General features: G+C 43.1%; 1 protein-coding gene across 2 annotated transcripts in view; it reads right to left on the reverse strand.

Annotated features, from left to right (window-relative positions):
• Positions 1-17,500, reverse strand: part of LOC308280432 (histone deacetylase 4-like) — a gene marked incomplete at its 5' end in the record, with an annotated part of 180,135 nt that overhangs the window by 87,820 nt on the left and 74,815 nt on the right. For both annotated transcript variants that reach the window (XM_080720696.1, XM_080720695.1), the window contains one exon: positions 5,755-6,173. In XM_080720696.1, coding sequence (XP_080576822.1) covers positions 5,755-6,173 — 419 coding nt within the window. The remainder of the gene's footprint in view (positions 1-5,754; positions 6,174-17,500) is intronic.

Below are 17,500 nucleotides of genomic sequence, written 5' to 3' on the forward strand. Positions count from 1 at the left end.
AAATGAGCCAAGGAGTGTGTGTGCAAAGTTTGGCATGGATAGGGGCAACGGTAAATATGAGTAGGGGAAAAGTGTGACGTGACGTGGCGTGACGTGACATGATGTGACGTGACGTGATGTGACGTGACCGTGACGTGACTGATTGACAGACAGACAGCCGGTGGAGGTTTTGATAGTAACTGCGACCTGACGGTCGCAATCACAACGCGTCGCTTCTTGCCGCATTGTGAGCTTGTAGATCGGCTATTTTCACAACTTCTTCTAATTGATGTCATTTCTTATATATTTTTTAAATTTTTATTTCTTTATGAAATTACTGATAAAAATCATAGAATTTCTTTTTTTAATTCATGAAAATGTTTTTTGAAAATGTTTTGAAATATTAAGTTAAGTATGTGACCCGTCACAGCTTGACCATATCTCTGTCTGTCTGTCTGTCTGTCTGTCTGTCTACAACGCCTGACATATAATCAATCTTTATTTCAGACTCAGGTCCATATCACATAGAGATGACAAAACATAAAACATAAAAACAGTAATAAAATCATCATAAGAAAAAAAATAAAAGGTCAGATAAAAGAGAATATATACATATATATTCACAGTCTGTAGAGGCTATTACATCAATGTCTCCTGAGCATGGACGAGAACCGATTGGAACACTTCACAGGGTTAGTTAAGATCACAATGATACTGTTTTCAGACTCTTCTAGACGACACATAAATGTATACATTAAGTTTCTTAACAGGGCTTGTCAAGTAGGCACCCCCAAGTTAACTCATTCAGAGCCCCAGACATTAACGGATTATAATGTCCAAAGTGCCTCCTTCAGGTCCCATTCACTTGCGTTGTCTTATTTTGAAGGCCAGAAGTCCACCGCGCAATCACTTCCGGTCTGACGTCATCGGATCGTGCGCCGGAACCGATCCGTGTCCACGTGGAGTTGTGTAATGGCCGACCGGGAGCTTTTATAACTGTGTAACATAAGCGAGCATCTGCCTCCATCCTAGCTTCTAAAGTGTAGTTTTGAGATAATGGACATTAAAGATGAGATCCCCCGTCCACCTCAATGTTATGGATGGGACTATTTTGTGCTCGTGGAGCCGTGATGATGCGAAATCAGCGACGGATTTCGTCTCCGGACCGTCGGCCATTCTTCTCGGTAATGTACTCGCCGTTACAGTAATCTATTACTTTTCCCGAGATATCCTGTGAATGGCACTACAGATACTCGAGTACATTTCGCGAGACATCTCGCGAATGGCACTAGATGAGTTAACAAACAACTGGCTGGCACTGTGTCATCTTGGTACCCTAACCAGACACTGTGGTTCCCCTCACACATCACTGTGACATCACAGGTGATGGTGACATCACTAACAGAATCCCTTTTATGCCCCATGGATCTCCATATATGGGTACCAGGGGTCTCCATATATGGGTATAACTGGTCCGATGTACATCACTGGCCAGATGGCCTAGAATTGGCGCGACCTCGAGGTCGCATGTCGCCCTCAGGTGTCTAGTAATTAAAAACAAAATAAAGTAAACTAAAATCAAGGGACCCATACAAATGTGTCTGCGACCCACAAATGGGTCTCCACCCCGTGCCCAGTGTTTGGGAAACAGTGCTGTTTGCAGATAGATGGATAGACAAACAGAAAGACAGACAGGCAGACAGGCAGACAGACAGAGGGAAACGATGATGTGGTCTTGCGTGAAATTCAAACCCACATTTCGTCGATGTCGGGTGGAAACCTTGTATGTCCAAAACCGTTCGTTTTGTATTTATCATCTAAAAACTAACTAAACTAGTGAAAACAGCCGATCTACAAGCACACAACGCCTCGCATCGCACATACACATTTGAAACTATGGAGATACGAGGTTTCTGCCCGACAACGACGATTTTGCAGGAGCACGCGGTAGACACAAACAAGCCTTGCGGATGGGAAATGAATTTTCCCAGAGAGCCTTTGCTGCTGTGTATTTGCGGTGTGATTTAATCAAAAGGGGGGGAGGACAAGAAAGAAGGAGCGGTATCGACTGCTGCAATTCCTTAAGAGCAAGAGAGGACGTGTGGTTTGTTTTTAATCAAAGGAGGGAGAGACGGTTCCAGACGCTCTCCAAAACAAAAAACCTCCGTCCCACAAAACATTCTCAGAGAGCCTCATGGGTCCATTTGGTTCCATTTGTACACTCACAGAATTAAAGGAGCTACAGTAAACTTTTTCTTGAAAAACGGATGCTAAAATAAAAAATAATGTTTCGAAAATATTTTATAAAAGAAATTAAAGGGGAAGACCACCCACTTTCAATATTGAACTATGTCATGTCAACTATGTCAATCCTTCAGTTCTAGGCAACACAGAAGGGAGGGAACTTTTTTTTTAATTTCCACACAACTCCTCTAAGGTATATTAATGACATAGTTCAATATTGAAAATGGGCGGTCTTCCCCTTTAAGCTTTAAGCATGTGTTTCTTTTCAAAAATGACCACAAAAAGCGTAAAATAATGATAAAATAATCATTGTGGCCGTTGTCTGGCTGACTTTGTTTACATCCCTCTTCTATTCTTTTATATGGATTCCATATAAAAGAATAGAAGAGGGATGTAAACAGGGGCGTCAATTGGGTATGGCAGGGGTATGCAGCTGCCATACCCTGGGTCCAGGGGGGAAAATATAAGTTAAGCTACTTTTAAATGTAAAACCATGAATGCCTCTTTGTCTATCTGCGCTGGTTATTTTGTTGTTAAATTACAGTAAAATAACTACAATGGAAAATTTTACATAATGATCACTTTAACAAGGTATTATAATTATATTCTCCACACTTGTATTCTCCCCATCTTGACAAAATGGTATATTCCCAGGTTCCGCAGGTCAGCTGCACAGGTGCAATGCATTATTGTTAATTGTGGGCTTTGTGGCACGTTTACTAATATGCTAAGTTTAGCTGCACTTGAAAAACCATTCCAGGCTGCCATATCCAGCCAAAGAAACCGTAGAAACCTGTGTAAAAAACTGACAAAAGTCGTTTTTTTTTCAGACATTGTGAAAATAGCCGATCTACATGCTCACAACGCCTCGCAGCGCGAGGCGTTGTGATCATGTAGATCGGCTATTTTCACAATACAACCGTGTTATCCAAAATGTAATGCCTATTTTCCATGAGGACTCCCATCTTTGCCATACCCTAGCTTTTGCTGAACTGACGCCACTGGATGTAAACAAAGTCAGACTGACAACGGCCAAAATGTAAAAGTTGACTATAGCTCCTTTAACCACATGAACCCTCGCATGCTGTACAGGTAACATTCATTTAACTATTAATAGTAAGACGCCTCAGGGCGACAAGCGACCTCGCCCTAAAGGGCCAGGTCGCGACACAGTGATGTGGATATCAGAAATGTGGACATCAGGGATCTCCATATATGGGCATAAAAGGGGTTTGTTCCCCTGGCCTCACAGGGATCTCCATATCTCCATATATGGGCATAAAAGGGATTGTTCCCCTGGCATCACAGGGATCTCCATATCTTTCCATATATGGGCATAAAAGGGATTTGTTCCCCCTGGCATCACAGGGATCTCTCTAACAGGGCATCATTAATATTGATGACATCAGGATACTCCATATATGGGCATAAAAGGGATTCTGTTAGTGTGACATCACAGTGAAGCCAGAGCGTGATGTCAGAGCGGCAAACTCATTTTGGTAGAGTGGTTCCCCTGACATCACAGTGACATCAGAGCATGATCATATCATGATGACACATTTTTACGTTCTATGGGTTTACCCATAGGCCGTATACACGTCTACACGGAGACAAGCTGTGAAGTTTCTCATGGTAAACTGCGACCTTCGGTCGCAATTAATCGGCTGTCCTCTGCAAAGAGATTTGGTGTAGAGGGGAAAACAGAGGGGGACCAAGTATAATAAGTAGTATAAGGTTTAAGATGTTAAATGGATTTTACTGTATAGATTTTATCCATTAAAAACTTTCCTTCGAACATCAATCCATGTGTGCTTTATGTCAGTGGTTCTCAAAGTGGGGGTCCAGGGACCTCCCGGGGTCCTTGAGGGCATTCCAGATGGTCCCCAGCAGAAATTGCAATGCAGTGTGAACTTGTAGATTGACAAATATTTGCAGATGGGGGTGCACGGCCAAATTAATTAATTCATTTGGAGGCCCTTGAAAAGGTTTGAGAAGGACTGCTTTATGTGTTTTTAAACTATTGAAATTTAAATGATCTTGCTTGCGACGGCCAAAATACCATTCTCACTAACTGCACTGCTTTACCGCGGCTGATAGTGCTGTGCAAGATGAGACATTCTGAAAAACCAATTAAAACTCAATACTCAAAGCTAGTAAACAAACCAGCCTAAACATCTGATCCTCTCCCGGATGAACTGTGAAATTCTCAGTGCTCATTTAACGTGTAAAAATAGACCGTTACGAGCCAATTTCGATCTACGAGTCTCAGATCAATGTGGGTCAATTTTCAAACACACAGAGAGGTAAATTAAAGCTGCAATCCAGAGCTTATTTTAACGAACAGAATGTTTGAACCAATCTGTATGGTGGAGTACGTTAATACAATAACTAACAAATCTGCAGTGGCGGAAGGGGGTCCAACCTTATCAAGGGTGTCGCACCAAATTCTGGGCCCTGGGTACAAGGATTCACTGCGGGCCCCCCATGAATGTTCTTCATAGGGGAGGAGGTTTAACCCATTTAGACTGGGAACGCATTATTTTGTACTTTAACTCTTGAAAAACAGCAGATATACAAGCTCACAGCGCGGCACTCTTTGCATATTTCAAATCCTTCTAAGATTTTTTGAAAAACCTATGTTTCTATGTCAGTGGTGTTAGTGAAGGACCCCCAAAATGATATGTATTTGGCCGCAGACCCCCATCTCAAAATATTTAGTTTCAGGGACCCCCCAGAAGCAAAATCTTAGTTACAAATCATGTTCGCTTAAAAGACAACTTTGTTTTTTTACAACAAGGATTGATATTTTAGATTGTAATTAGAGACAAGAAAAGATGAGTGTTAAAATGTTTTCATTTAGCCTACTGCTTTCTATTGTTTTAGCGATTTTAGTATTTTGATTTCAGTGGGTGGGGGCCTGCCGCATGCGTACAAGTGGCTAAATATGTATGTTTAGACACAATAAGCTATACATTTTTATATTTTCTATACATTTCTATTTACACCAGCCCCCATAAGTCACATCTGCCCATGAAAGATTGTGGTGCATCTTGAGAATGGGCCTACTGTGTCTAAGAGATATTTAGCCTCTTGCATGCATGCATGCCCCCAACCTGGGGGCATGCATGCAAATCAAAATAGTTAAAATCACTAAAACAATAGAAAGAAGTAAATGAAAACATTTTCATCTTTTCTTTTCTTTTAAAGTTGTCCTTTAAGAAAAACATACATTCAAAGATTTGCACACATTTTCACGACTTTTCAAAAATAGCAGATCTACAAGCTCGCAGCCCGGCACTTGGTGCCGCGCTGTGAGCGTGTAGATCTGCTATTTTTCAATAGCTAAAGCACAAAATGTGAGTGAATCCTTGTACCCAGGGCCCAGAATATCTGCTATTTTTCCATAGCTAAAGTATAAAACAATTAAGGGCCCTCCACCTTGGGCCCTGGTAACTCAGTCCCACTTTCCCCACCCCTTGTGACGCCCCTGCACACACACACACACACACACACACACACAGAAACACCCACCTTGATGTGCTCCTGGAGCTGGGCCTCGTGTTGCCGCGACAGCTGCTCGTGCTGCCGCTGGAACTCGGCGATGAGGATCTGCCGCTGGATCTGCTGCTTCTGCTTGAGCGTGAGCAGCTCCTGCTGCAGCTGCTGCTCCCGGCCCGACGACGGCGCCGCCACGCCGCCGCCCCCTCCTCCGGGACCACTCCCCCCGCCGCCGCCAACACCGCCCTGGCCCGAGCCCGGCCCGGAGCCGGCCTGCTGGCTGGACGGGGACAGCGAGGAGAGCTGATGCTGCTGCTGATGATGATGGTGGTGATGCTGATGGTGTTGATGCTGCTGCTGATGCTGTTGTTGGGACTGGTGGTGGTCCACGCGGAGGTCCATGGGGATGGCTGCTGGAGGCAGACGCAGAGGCAGAGCAGAGCTGATGTCCACTGAGGAGAGAGAACGGGTAGGGGGAGGTTAGGGATTGATTGATTGATTGATTGATTTTATTTGATAAATTCACGACGGTACAGAGAATTATGTGGACAGCACAAAAGGTCGGGAGACTTAATTCCACTGCGATCCACAACAGCAAATCAAATTATCGATTCATTCATTAACTCATTGACTGCGATTTTGACGCCCCTTCTTTTGCGACAAACACGACGGTTCACGGATCACGTACACTCTACGATCCTGCCATGCTAAGCAACAAAACACAACAGCTCTCCATAGTCCACAGCGAATAGTGCCTGCATGCCTTGTGAATGCGTGGACGTAAATGCGTGGAAGTGAATGCGTTCAGAGACAGGATACAGGGGGTTGTTGTCCCGCCCCCTGTTTCCGGTCTGGGAACATCCGTATTCTGTGGATAGTGCGGCTCTATAGAGAAAAAATAATGGCGGATCGGCAATGATACTTTAATTGTTTATAGAGATTACCGCATATTGACAGCTCTTCATACTCGTCATAGGTGCAACGGACAAACTTATATAACTCGTCATACCGTACTTGTCATAGGCAGTAAATTAGTTAGTTGATAACCTTATCGATCGATTAACGGATTCATTGATAAGCTCCGTTTTTTTAGGACCAAATGGAAAGTTTTTGTCCGTACAAAAACATAATTGCCTTGATGTATATTAACAAGCGTCAACGAGCTTCAGCTGGACTCAGACAAACACAGACCTCTGCAGTGCTCTATGAAGTCTGTCTTGTTTCCCTCCAAAAGCCCTTGAATATGATGGAATATGATTAAGGATTTGATATCACACACACCATTACATACCTGTAACTTTTAATTAGAAATAAAACTATTCATATAATAATTTAATTTAACCGAATAATTTCTTAACATCCCTAGGAATACATTTTTAACATCCCACAACAGGAGAGAGAGAGAGAAAGGGACAGGAGAAAAGAGACAGGAGAGGGATGAGAGAGACAGATGGAAGGAGGAAAAAGAGATGAATAGTAGAGATGCTCCGTTTGCGATTTACCGATACCGATCACCGATCAACTGGAATCAGTATCTGCCGATACCAATATCACAGAGTCAAATCCAAAAATGTGTTAGCAGCATTTATATATTTAATGATTCTTCTTACAAAACATTGACATTGTATATTAAGTATAAACATTGGGAGATTGCAGGCTGAGGTCCTTTAGTATCCAATTCAACTTGTAGGAGTTGAAGCTGAGGTTACATTCAGTCCCACAGATAAATATTGTGAAAATAGCTGATCTAGCTGATTGGCGAAGCCGATAGAGGCAAAGCCGATAGAGGCATTATCGGGCGATCGCGATCACTCACCGATCAATCGGCACATCTCTAATGAATAGGGAGGGAGATGAAGATTTGAGATTTGAGATGGAGGGAGAGAAAGGAGAGATTTAGACTTCATTTAGCCAGGATTAAAAGGACAGCAGGTGAATGAAGTTAATAGTGCTGACGGGATGGGAAAAGCCGGGAGTACCAATTATTGTCGTTGTCGGGTGGAAACCTGGTATGTGCAAAACCGTTATGTTTTGTATTTATCATTTTAAAATGGTTTAAACTAGTGAAAATAGCTGATCTGCAAGCACACAACGCCTCGCGCCGCGAGGCGTTGTGTGCTTGTAGATCTGCTGTTTTCAATAGTCCTGTGCGACATGCTTGTATGATGAAGCAGGGCTTTACTTTACAACAAAACATACACATTTAAAACTTGGAGATACGAGGTTTCTGTCCGACAGTGACGCAATGCTCCTGCGGAACCATGGATTTCAGAGGTATGCTGGTGGTGGCCTAGAGGAGACTGCTGGTACCAGCAGGTGAATGTGCCTAAATCTGAATATGAAATCTCTGTGCTCAGTAATACAATACATGCAAGTAACAAGAAGTAATTGATTTTCAGGCCGCGACCCCCAAAATAATCCTATTTTAACTCTCCTACTGCCAGATTATTTATTTATTTATTGGGTCTGGCGCCATCAAAAAGCGGCTTACCTTTGCGACGTTATAGTAGATAGACAGACAGACATTTTTTTTTTTTTTTTTTTTTTTTTTGGTTGTGCAATAGTGCACTTTGGTCTGCCAGGCAGCAGAGGGCGGCGTCATGCGAGAATGAATGTGAATTTGCCTGTTATGTGTTGAAGAAGAAGAAGACCAGTCACTGGCCACAGAGCCTCAGAGCCAGAGAAAATCAACAAGGAAGTGAATTGTTCTCCGTTGATGTTAACGCATAATGGATTTTTTACACCATCACCGCGGAAAATGTGTTTACAGTAGACGGCCGCGCGACGCCTCATCAGCTTACAGTCATCAGACGAACGAACCGAACGAGCGCCGTATTGGCATCGAGGTTCTGTAAAAAATGGGGCGAACGTGAACGTTCGAAGCGGCGGGAGAGTTAATTGACGAGCACTAAGAGTTGAGGCATTACATTTTGTATAAGAAAATAGCAGATCTATATGCTCACAACGCCTCGCGCTGCGAGGCGTTGTGAGCATATAGATCTGCTATTTTCACAATTTCTGACTCTAATATTTGACAATTTGGCCAATGTTTAATATGTCATTTTAGAGGTATTAAAAAAAAGTCCTTCAATTGTCACATGTGCAGATACCCTCTATACACTTAAACTTGAAATTCCTAAAAGGGCCTTTTGGTGAAAATATAGAAAATAGCAGACCTCCAAGCTCACAACGCAGCGGCTATTTTCGGTGCTTGATACCACACTGAACTAAGTATAATCAAGTCAATACTGGAGATGTGGCTTAACGGCATGGATTTCTACACAGAGAGGGCAATTCTTTCAACATAAGATGCTGCATTCAAGTTCAGTAGAGTTTGGACAAGGCAATTCTCTTAAATGCTGCCTTCAGGTATGGCATGGAAAGAGGACATTTGCATTTCTTTCGCCATAGTAAAAACTGCATTCATGGTGATTCAAGAGGGCACTTTTTGTAGACGGATAAAGGGGCAGGGGCTCAAGCCCCCTTTGATGTCTATGTGTTCACGTGCCTGCCTTAGCCCTAAAACAGCCGGTTCAAAAATCGGTCCTCACAAAGATGCCAAAATATACACACACAAACACTCTTATCAGTATAGGCACAAGTCTCCTCACTGTCCCGGCAGGCCAGACTCCCGAATCTAACTGGATTCTATAATTCAAACATGGACGCTGGCAGCGTCTGACAAAGATTGCATTGAACCGCGCCGGTGCAAAACCTTCCAGACCGGCCAGCCACCCACAAATCACTGCACAGGAAGCCTTCCAATCATGCGGCTTCCTCCCCATTAAATCTGAATAAATAGGAGGCGATTGGCTGATTATTTATCTACATGTTTGCAGAGAGCGCTGCGCGAGCCAGAGATGCTTGCATTGGAACTCTGCGATAATGAAGAGGCAAACACCCGAGTCATCATTGGCCTGTTTTAGTGCTGGATACGTGCACACGCACACGCGCACACACACACACACACACACACACACACACACACACACACACACACACACACACACACACACACACACACACACCTACTTCGTACAAGCAAGGCAAGTGCTATCCACAGTCAAATTTGCACTTGTAGCATCAAACTCAATGTAGATCTTCAGAACAGAGCAAACGCGTCACGGAGTCCCCCATGGATCAAATACTGCACTCCAGGCACGTGCACACATAGACATCAAAGGGGGCTTGAGCCCCTGCCCCTTTACCCGTCTGTAAAAAGTGCCCTCTCCAGACCATGAGTGCTGTTTTTACTATGGTGAAAGAAATGCAAATGCAGCATTCAAGAGAATTGTCTTGTCCAAACTCTCCTGAACTTGAATGCAGCATCTTATGTTGAAAGAATTGCCCTCACTGTCCAGAAATCCACACCATATCTCCAGTATTGCCTTTTTTATGCTTCGTTTAAGTACCGAAAATAGCCTTTTTAGAAGTTTCAGCCCCTGCCTCTCTAACATGCTCTGCACGTCCCTGCTCAGTTGCTCACTCAGAGTCACAATGAAAGGAAATGTATGTACATGTATTTCTATGGTAGATACACTCTCTTTCTCTCTCTCTCTCGCACACGCACGCACGCACGCACGCACGCACGCGCGCACGCACACACACACAGAGAGAGAGAGACGTCATTGGTGACTAGATAGAAATAGAAAACCCGCCTTAAAACCCACATCAAATGTATTTCATGACATGTAACGTTTCTGTGTCCCTTTGATTCAAAGATCATTCAAGAGCTTTTTTTTTTTTTACTAGATGACGAGGCCGCACAAGCCCAGGTGAAGAAACAGAAAAGACAGAAACCATGTTAGCAAACCATGTTAGCAGGAGCCGTTCCTTTCTAATAGATAGTGGTGGGAAAAGTACTCAATTTCTTTACTCAAGTAAAAATATCAATACTGCAATCAAGTAGAAGTTTGGAATGTTAATGTGTTTGAGTAAAAGTAAAAAAAAAGTATTGGTATCAAAAATGTACTTAAAGTACCAATAGAATGAACTCATTATGCAGAATGTCCTGTTTCACAGGTTTTCCAATGAGTAAAAAAATGTAGAAAAATCTTTTGAAAATAGCAGATCTACAAGCTCACAATGCGTCGCAACGCGACACATTGTGAGCTTGTAGATCGGCTATTTTCAAATGGCAGGTTTGTACCTATATATGTCCGAAATAAATGTATACAGGGTTGAAGTGATTTGTAATTATAATCAAAATCTACAAAGTAACCAGTAGAATGAGTCAGTCTTTTGAACGGCTCTTTGAAAGGAACGGATCCCAGAGATCCGGCTCACTTCAAAGAGCCATAAATCCCATCTCTACTTCCTGCTAATATAGCCAATTATAGTCATTTTGCGGGAGAAGGAAAACATGCAACAAGTCCTTTAGGATAGAGGAGCGGTCACACAGGGGGCGATGATGATGACAATAGATTATATAACTCCGTCATCACGTGATGGTGCACACGTTCACACCTGCGTCGCTACGCTGCCTGTTCACATCATGTCACATGTCCCGTCAGCATGGGATTATTGAGCGGTGGTAGACCGCTCCATAGCATGGCCGTGTGTGTATCCGTGTATGTATCCGTGTATGTATGTGTGTATGTAGCCTGAACTACCACTCAGTGACCAGAGAGGGTGCTCTTGAGTCTAGTCTGAGCATCAACTGCAATATTCTCTCTCTCTCTCTCTCACACACACACACACACACGCACGCACACACACACACACACACACACACACACAACCACCGCTCAGTTCACACGGGTGAGATTTTTTTTCCTTCAGCGTCGTTTCCCAAGTCTGTCAGTATGTGTTTGCATTCGCCGTCCCTTTGTCTTTTTGAGCGGTGGTCACACCGTCTCCTATACGTGGCCGTGTGTGTGGGTATCCGTCCGTGTCTGTCTGTCTGTCTGTCTGTAGCCTGCAATACCTTTTCTGACCACACATGTTAAGGGAGCGGCGCTGTTGTTCAGGCCAGGCCAGGCCAGGCCAGGCCAGGCACACTCACACTCACACACACACGCACGCACACACACATACACGCGCAGCCTCCACCGCTCAGTTCACACAAGTGTGATTTTTTTTTATCTGTGTTATGAAACACAGATCCAATATGAGCTCGCGAAACTGCCCTGAAAGTCACGTGATTGTGGAGGGCTCGCTAAGTTAGACAGAATGCGGAGGCTAAGGCGGAGCTAGGCTCACAGCACGTTCGTTTCAGTTGAACGCGCCCGTCGGCGTTACAGAGGATGTGAATTCCAGCGCTCCTGCTCTTTTGGGGGACTCTAGTCGCTTTTTACCAGCCCCTCCTTTTTTATCATTGCCAATCAGAATCCAGTATCTGAACATGTGACCACAAAAAGTGGTAGAATGGCTAGTTGTGGGCAGAAGAGAAGCACAGAGAGAGAGAGAGAGAGAGAGAGAGAGAGAGAGAGAGAGAGAGAGAGAGAGAGAGAGAGAGAGAGAGAGAGAGAGAGAGAGAGAGAGAAAGAGATAAATCTATCAATAGAGAGAAAGACAGATACAGTAGAATAGATAGATAGATAGTTAGAAAAAGATAGAGATCTCCGGAGTCCGTATCAGTTGCATCACTAGGCCTAACAATAATTTATAGTAACATAAAAACAATAACAATCGTCATAATAATAACATAATAACAATAATAATATCTGGATTCAACACAGATCAATTATTGACAATATGTAAATTCTAGTTTTTTTGTGTGTGTGTTTGGTTTAGATAGATAGATACCTTTATTATCCCAAGGGGGAAATTTAGTTGTCCAGTAGTAGCACAGCAGTATACAGATATTTACAAAGTTACAGAGACGTAAGAAAGATAGATAAGAGGGGAAAAAAACAAAAAAAACAAAGACAAGAGCAGTACAGTACCAATAAGGAGAAGGTGCATCAATAGAGGGGGCGAATAATATATAAGTATATATACATAAAGTGTCTTGCAAAAGAGACCATAGCAGTCAATGCTAGTTAGTGCAAACAAGTATCTCACTGTTAAACAAAGCAAAAATACTCAGAAACTACCAACACTAACAACCTAATAGTGCAGTGTCAAAAATCAGTGCGAAAAAAGAAGAAACTAGGAAGCGTGTCACCGCAAGGCGCACATGAGCACTCTTCCTGGAAGGTCCTTAGAGGTCAAAGTCAATACAGCAATTGATCCTTAGAGGTCAAAGTCAATACAGCAATGGTTCCGTAAGTCTAAGTTAGGAAGGGAGACCTTTTCAAGACGCGGAGTTGTCCGCAGCGGTCAAAGTGATTTCAGAATTTCGTCGTCGTCGGGTGGAATCCGTGTAGGCTATGTCCAAAACCAGTTCCTGTTCCACCCACAGGCAGATGTACAAGTTATATTGCATTAATTAACATACTCTAGTACCGCGGTTAAAATAAAGATTTGTTCATTTAAATAAGCTCTGGAATTTGACTCTGACAGAATACAAATGGACTCGATCAAGCGCTACATTCTATCAGCTGCAGCCAATGGGCGCCGCACGGATATAATTGTGCAATGCAATTACTCATTTTACCAAAGTCACATTTTCGCAAGGCGAGGGGAGATACACATGAATACATTAACACTGTGGGTTTTACTGTACATAATTGTCTCTGCCTGCCTGGTCTATTTGAATAACGGTACTAAACTGTACATATGTTGAACAGGGGCGTCACACCAAATTCTGGGCCCTGGGTACAAGGTTTCACTGCGGGCCCCCCGTGAATGTTAATATTGAAAAATAGCAGATATACAAGCTCGCAGCACGGTAGATCTGCTATATTTGAAAATGTGTGAAAATGTGTGCAAGAGACCTATGTTTCCATGTCAGTGGTGCTCAAACTTTTCCATGTCAAGGACCCCCGAGATGATATGTATTTGGCCACGGACCCCCATCTCAAAATGTTTCGCTCCAGGGACCCCCCAGAAGCAAAATTTGAGTTACAAAATGTTCGCTTAAAAAATACATATATTCAATATTTGCACACATTTTCACGACTTTTCAAAAATAGCAGATATACAAGCTCACAGCGCGGCACCGAAGTTACTAGGGCCCCTCCACCTTGGGCCCTAGTAACTCAGTCCCACTTTCCCTCCCCTTGTGGCACCCCTGATGTTGAATATCCAAGAGCAACAAGGGTGATGCATATTATGCTAATAAACCTTTTTTCGCCCATGAAATGAAGCAATAAGCCACAAGAGGCATGTGGTTACCTGGTATTTTATAACGGCTGAGAGGCGTAGTGAGACACGGTTATAATATGGCAACATGAAAAATCATAGACATGTACCAATTAAAACGGTTCTATTTCACGAATAATTCACGACAAGGTCTGCAAGAAAATAGTTCCCAGCTACAAGAAAGTAGTTCCCACTCCCAACACAGGTGCAGATATTTGGTGCACTGTGGAACACTGTGGAAAGAAATAACGCACCTGGGTTTGATATAAACTGATTCAAGGTGTGGGTTATAGTCTCATATACCACAGCAATTAAAGGGAAACCAGCCAATATCAAAATCAAGGAATGGAACTAGCCGTTTTAGAATGCTATATTTCACATGTTTTGTGATGTGTCATTATTATTCTCTCCATCAGGGCTACGTCACAAAAAAGCTTTACAAAACTACTACAGTACATTGTTTGCATGATAGAAACAAGAAAGCCTTACTAATACCAATCGTATCACTCCAGTTGGCCGATCTTTACACTTAATTGCTCCTTTTCTGTCAGAGAATCGATTTAAAAATTCTACTGTTGTTTTTTTATTAAGAATTGAATGGTTTAGGGCCAAAATGCATTTCTGATCTTGAGCTACTACATAAACCATCTATTCTTTTCCTGTCATCTGGGACAGGTCTGCTTTCTGTCCCCAGAATTAGAACCAAACACGTACAAGCGCGCAGTGCTCACTTATTATGCACTACATACAGTAGTATCTGGAACAAACTCACCCAAAAACTGCAGGGCGGCTACAACTCTGTTCTTTTACATCGAAGCTGGAGTAGGGATGGGACGATAAGCGATATTATCGTTTATCGTGATAAAAAAACACACAATAATCGTATCGTGGAGATTTAATTTATCGTGATTCGTGATATCATCCTCCGTCATGCACTGGGATCAATTCACCTTTAATTTGCCGAGCTGCATATCCGGTACCACTTAAACCCTCTATAATTGGTAAAAGGTACTTATAATAGACCGTTGTTTCCTTTTGAGATTGGCACATTTCACACAGGTTTTTTCATCTCACTCACGTCACTTTGTCTGCTGACCTCACTCAGCAACGAAATAAACAGAAAATAAACAAAAATAAAAATAAAACAATTCACAGGAGGCAAGCAGTGATCACCCCATGATGTGCACTGCAATGTAGTTTCAAATGCACTACATTGCAGGCGCTTTTTGAGTGAAAAAATAAGAAGACATGTGTGACATGTGTGATCTGGGCAGCTTGCCCCCGGAAATGTGCCAAGCTCAATAGGCAACAACGGTACGTACTTGATACAGTCTTTTTTTCCAGGGCCGTTTTTAGCTATCGGCGAGCTAGGATGCCGCCTAGAGCGCCATCCTAGAGGGGGCGCCGAAATGGAGGGAGTGGACCCAAACCAGCCCCAAACCGGCCCAAAACCGACTAAATTCACGGCAAAACCCACAAAAATCGCGCGCACGCGAGTGGAGAGAGGCGCATTCGAGAGAGCTCGCCTAGAGCGCTGATTAGACGCGCTACGGCCCTTTTTTTTTACTCTATCAAATGTCTCTGCCAAAAAATCTACAAGCCAAAAAATCTACAAGCTCACAATGCGTCGTGAGCTTGTAGATCGGCTATTTTTTGGCAAATGTTGCGCCCCAGGATAATGGATTTAAATTATCGCAATATCGTAAATCGCGATTTATTTTGTCATAATAATCGTGATATGAAAATGTCATATCGTCCCATCCCCAGTGCTCACTTATTATGCACTACACATACAGTATCTGGAACAAACTCACCCAAAAACGGCTATGTTACAACTCTGTTCTTTTACATCAAAGCTGGAGACCTTTCGGTTGGCTGCTGCCTTTAAACAAGGTTTCTGATTCATTTCTTGCGCTGATCTTATTATCTTATTTTTTCAGTTCTATTTCCTGTCCCTTTAACGCTTTAATAACAATATTTTCTTTAATAATGTATTTCCTTTGTGTCCTTAATGTCCTTAACACATTGACCGCCATTTTAACATACCTCCGTACTCCCACCTGCCATTCGTCTCCATAGACTTCCATGTAATTGGGTGTGCACGGATCATGCACACCCATGCCTAGATAATGCACCACGTGTGTCCACATTGCTCACAGCTTTCAAACAAAAAAATCCGAATGGAAATCCGTTCAGGCATTCATGAGATAACAGCCACTATGTTTAACAAAGATGGCTGCCAAAATGGCTGCCATGCTTGAAAGATGGGGTTGCTATGGGGGTTAAACATGCAATTTCGCGATTGCTATCATGCCTACTCCATTTTTTGGGGTCAAAAGTTTTTTTTGAAAAAAAATATTTTTTGAATTTTTTTTTTTTTTTTTTTTTAATTCTCGGGACTATCGGGCCTGGCGGGGAAAGACATTGGAATAATCTCGGGACTATCGGGCCTGGCAGGGAATGAGTTAATGTGTTTTTCCAAAGCACTTAAGAGTTTCCTTGTCGTTGAAATGTGTTCTACAAATAAACCTCGCCTCGCCTTGCTAAGATTTGGCTTTGCTAAAATGAGTAATTGCATTGCACAACTGTGTCCCTAGTCTCCGCACAGCATGCTTTGGCCTGCAGTTGATAGAATCTAGCGCTTGATCGAGTGTAAATACGGCACCAAAATATCCTGCATAGTCCATCGTTGTCATTTGGTGGAGTCCTATGCAGGCAGAAGGCTGCGCCTCATGAACCAAACACCAACTTCTAAGGACACGCAGACCAGCAAATAAAACACATTCAGATTTGAAGGCCGCTCTTACTGATATCTCTTATTTTTTGCCACTGGTAAAGTCTCTTGTTGCGACCGTCAGGTCACAGTTACTATCAAAACCTCCACCGGCTGTCAGTCAGTCAGTCAGTCAGTCCGTCCCTCCGTCACGTCACACGCCACACGTCACATATCACAAATTTTCCCTTACTCATATCTCCGCCACCGTTGCCCCGATCCATGCCAAACTTTGCACACACACTCCTTGGCTGCCAAACCTCATTTCTCACATGGCCCTCTTCTAGCGCCACCATGAGGCCGATTCTTGCAAGACACATTTTTGGACACTGCTCCTACAGATTTTGCCCTAAAATCACGCAAACCCGTACACAGTATCTCTACAGTCATGTCATCAAAATGCATCTGTCCAATCTAGCGCCACCATCTGGCCGATTTTTGAAAAACACATTTTTGGACACTGCTCCTACAGATTTTGCCCTAAAATCACGCAAAGCGGTACACAGTATCTCTACAGTCATGTCATCAACATTGATCTGTCCCATTTCCCATATTCCCTCCTGATTGGCTACCATTGCCTTCCAAAGTTTGTGTATGCGACCGAGTCTTACTGGTATGCTGTATTTCTGGGGTCTAGTGTGCTGTATTCAGGGACATGCTGGGCCCCTGATTCAGCCCGGGAAAAAGAGTTGGAGAGGCCCTCATTGCGCGCTATAGAGAGAGATCTCTCTCCATAGCGCTGCTGCTACTCAAAGATTTGCCATTTCAGATCATGACAAGTGACAAGCCAGTGGGCCAATTACATAAGTTGTATTTCGT

This window comes from Nannobrachium achirus, assembly GCF_963921795.1.
Source record: "Nannobrachium achirus genome assembly, chromosome: 24".
Lineage (NCBI taxonomy): Eukaryota > Metazoa > Chordata > Actinopteri > Myctophiformes > Myctophidae > Nannobrachium > Nannobrachium achirus.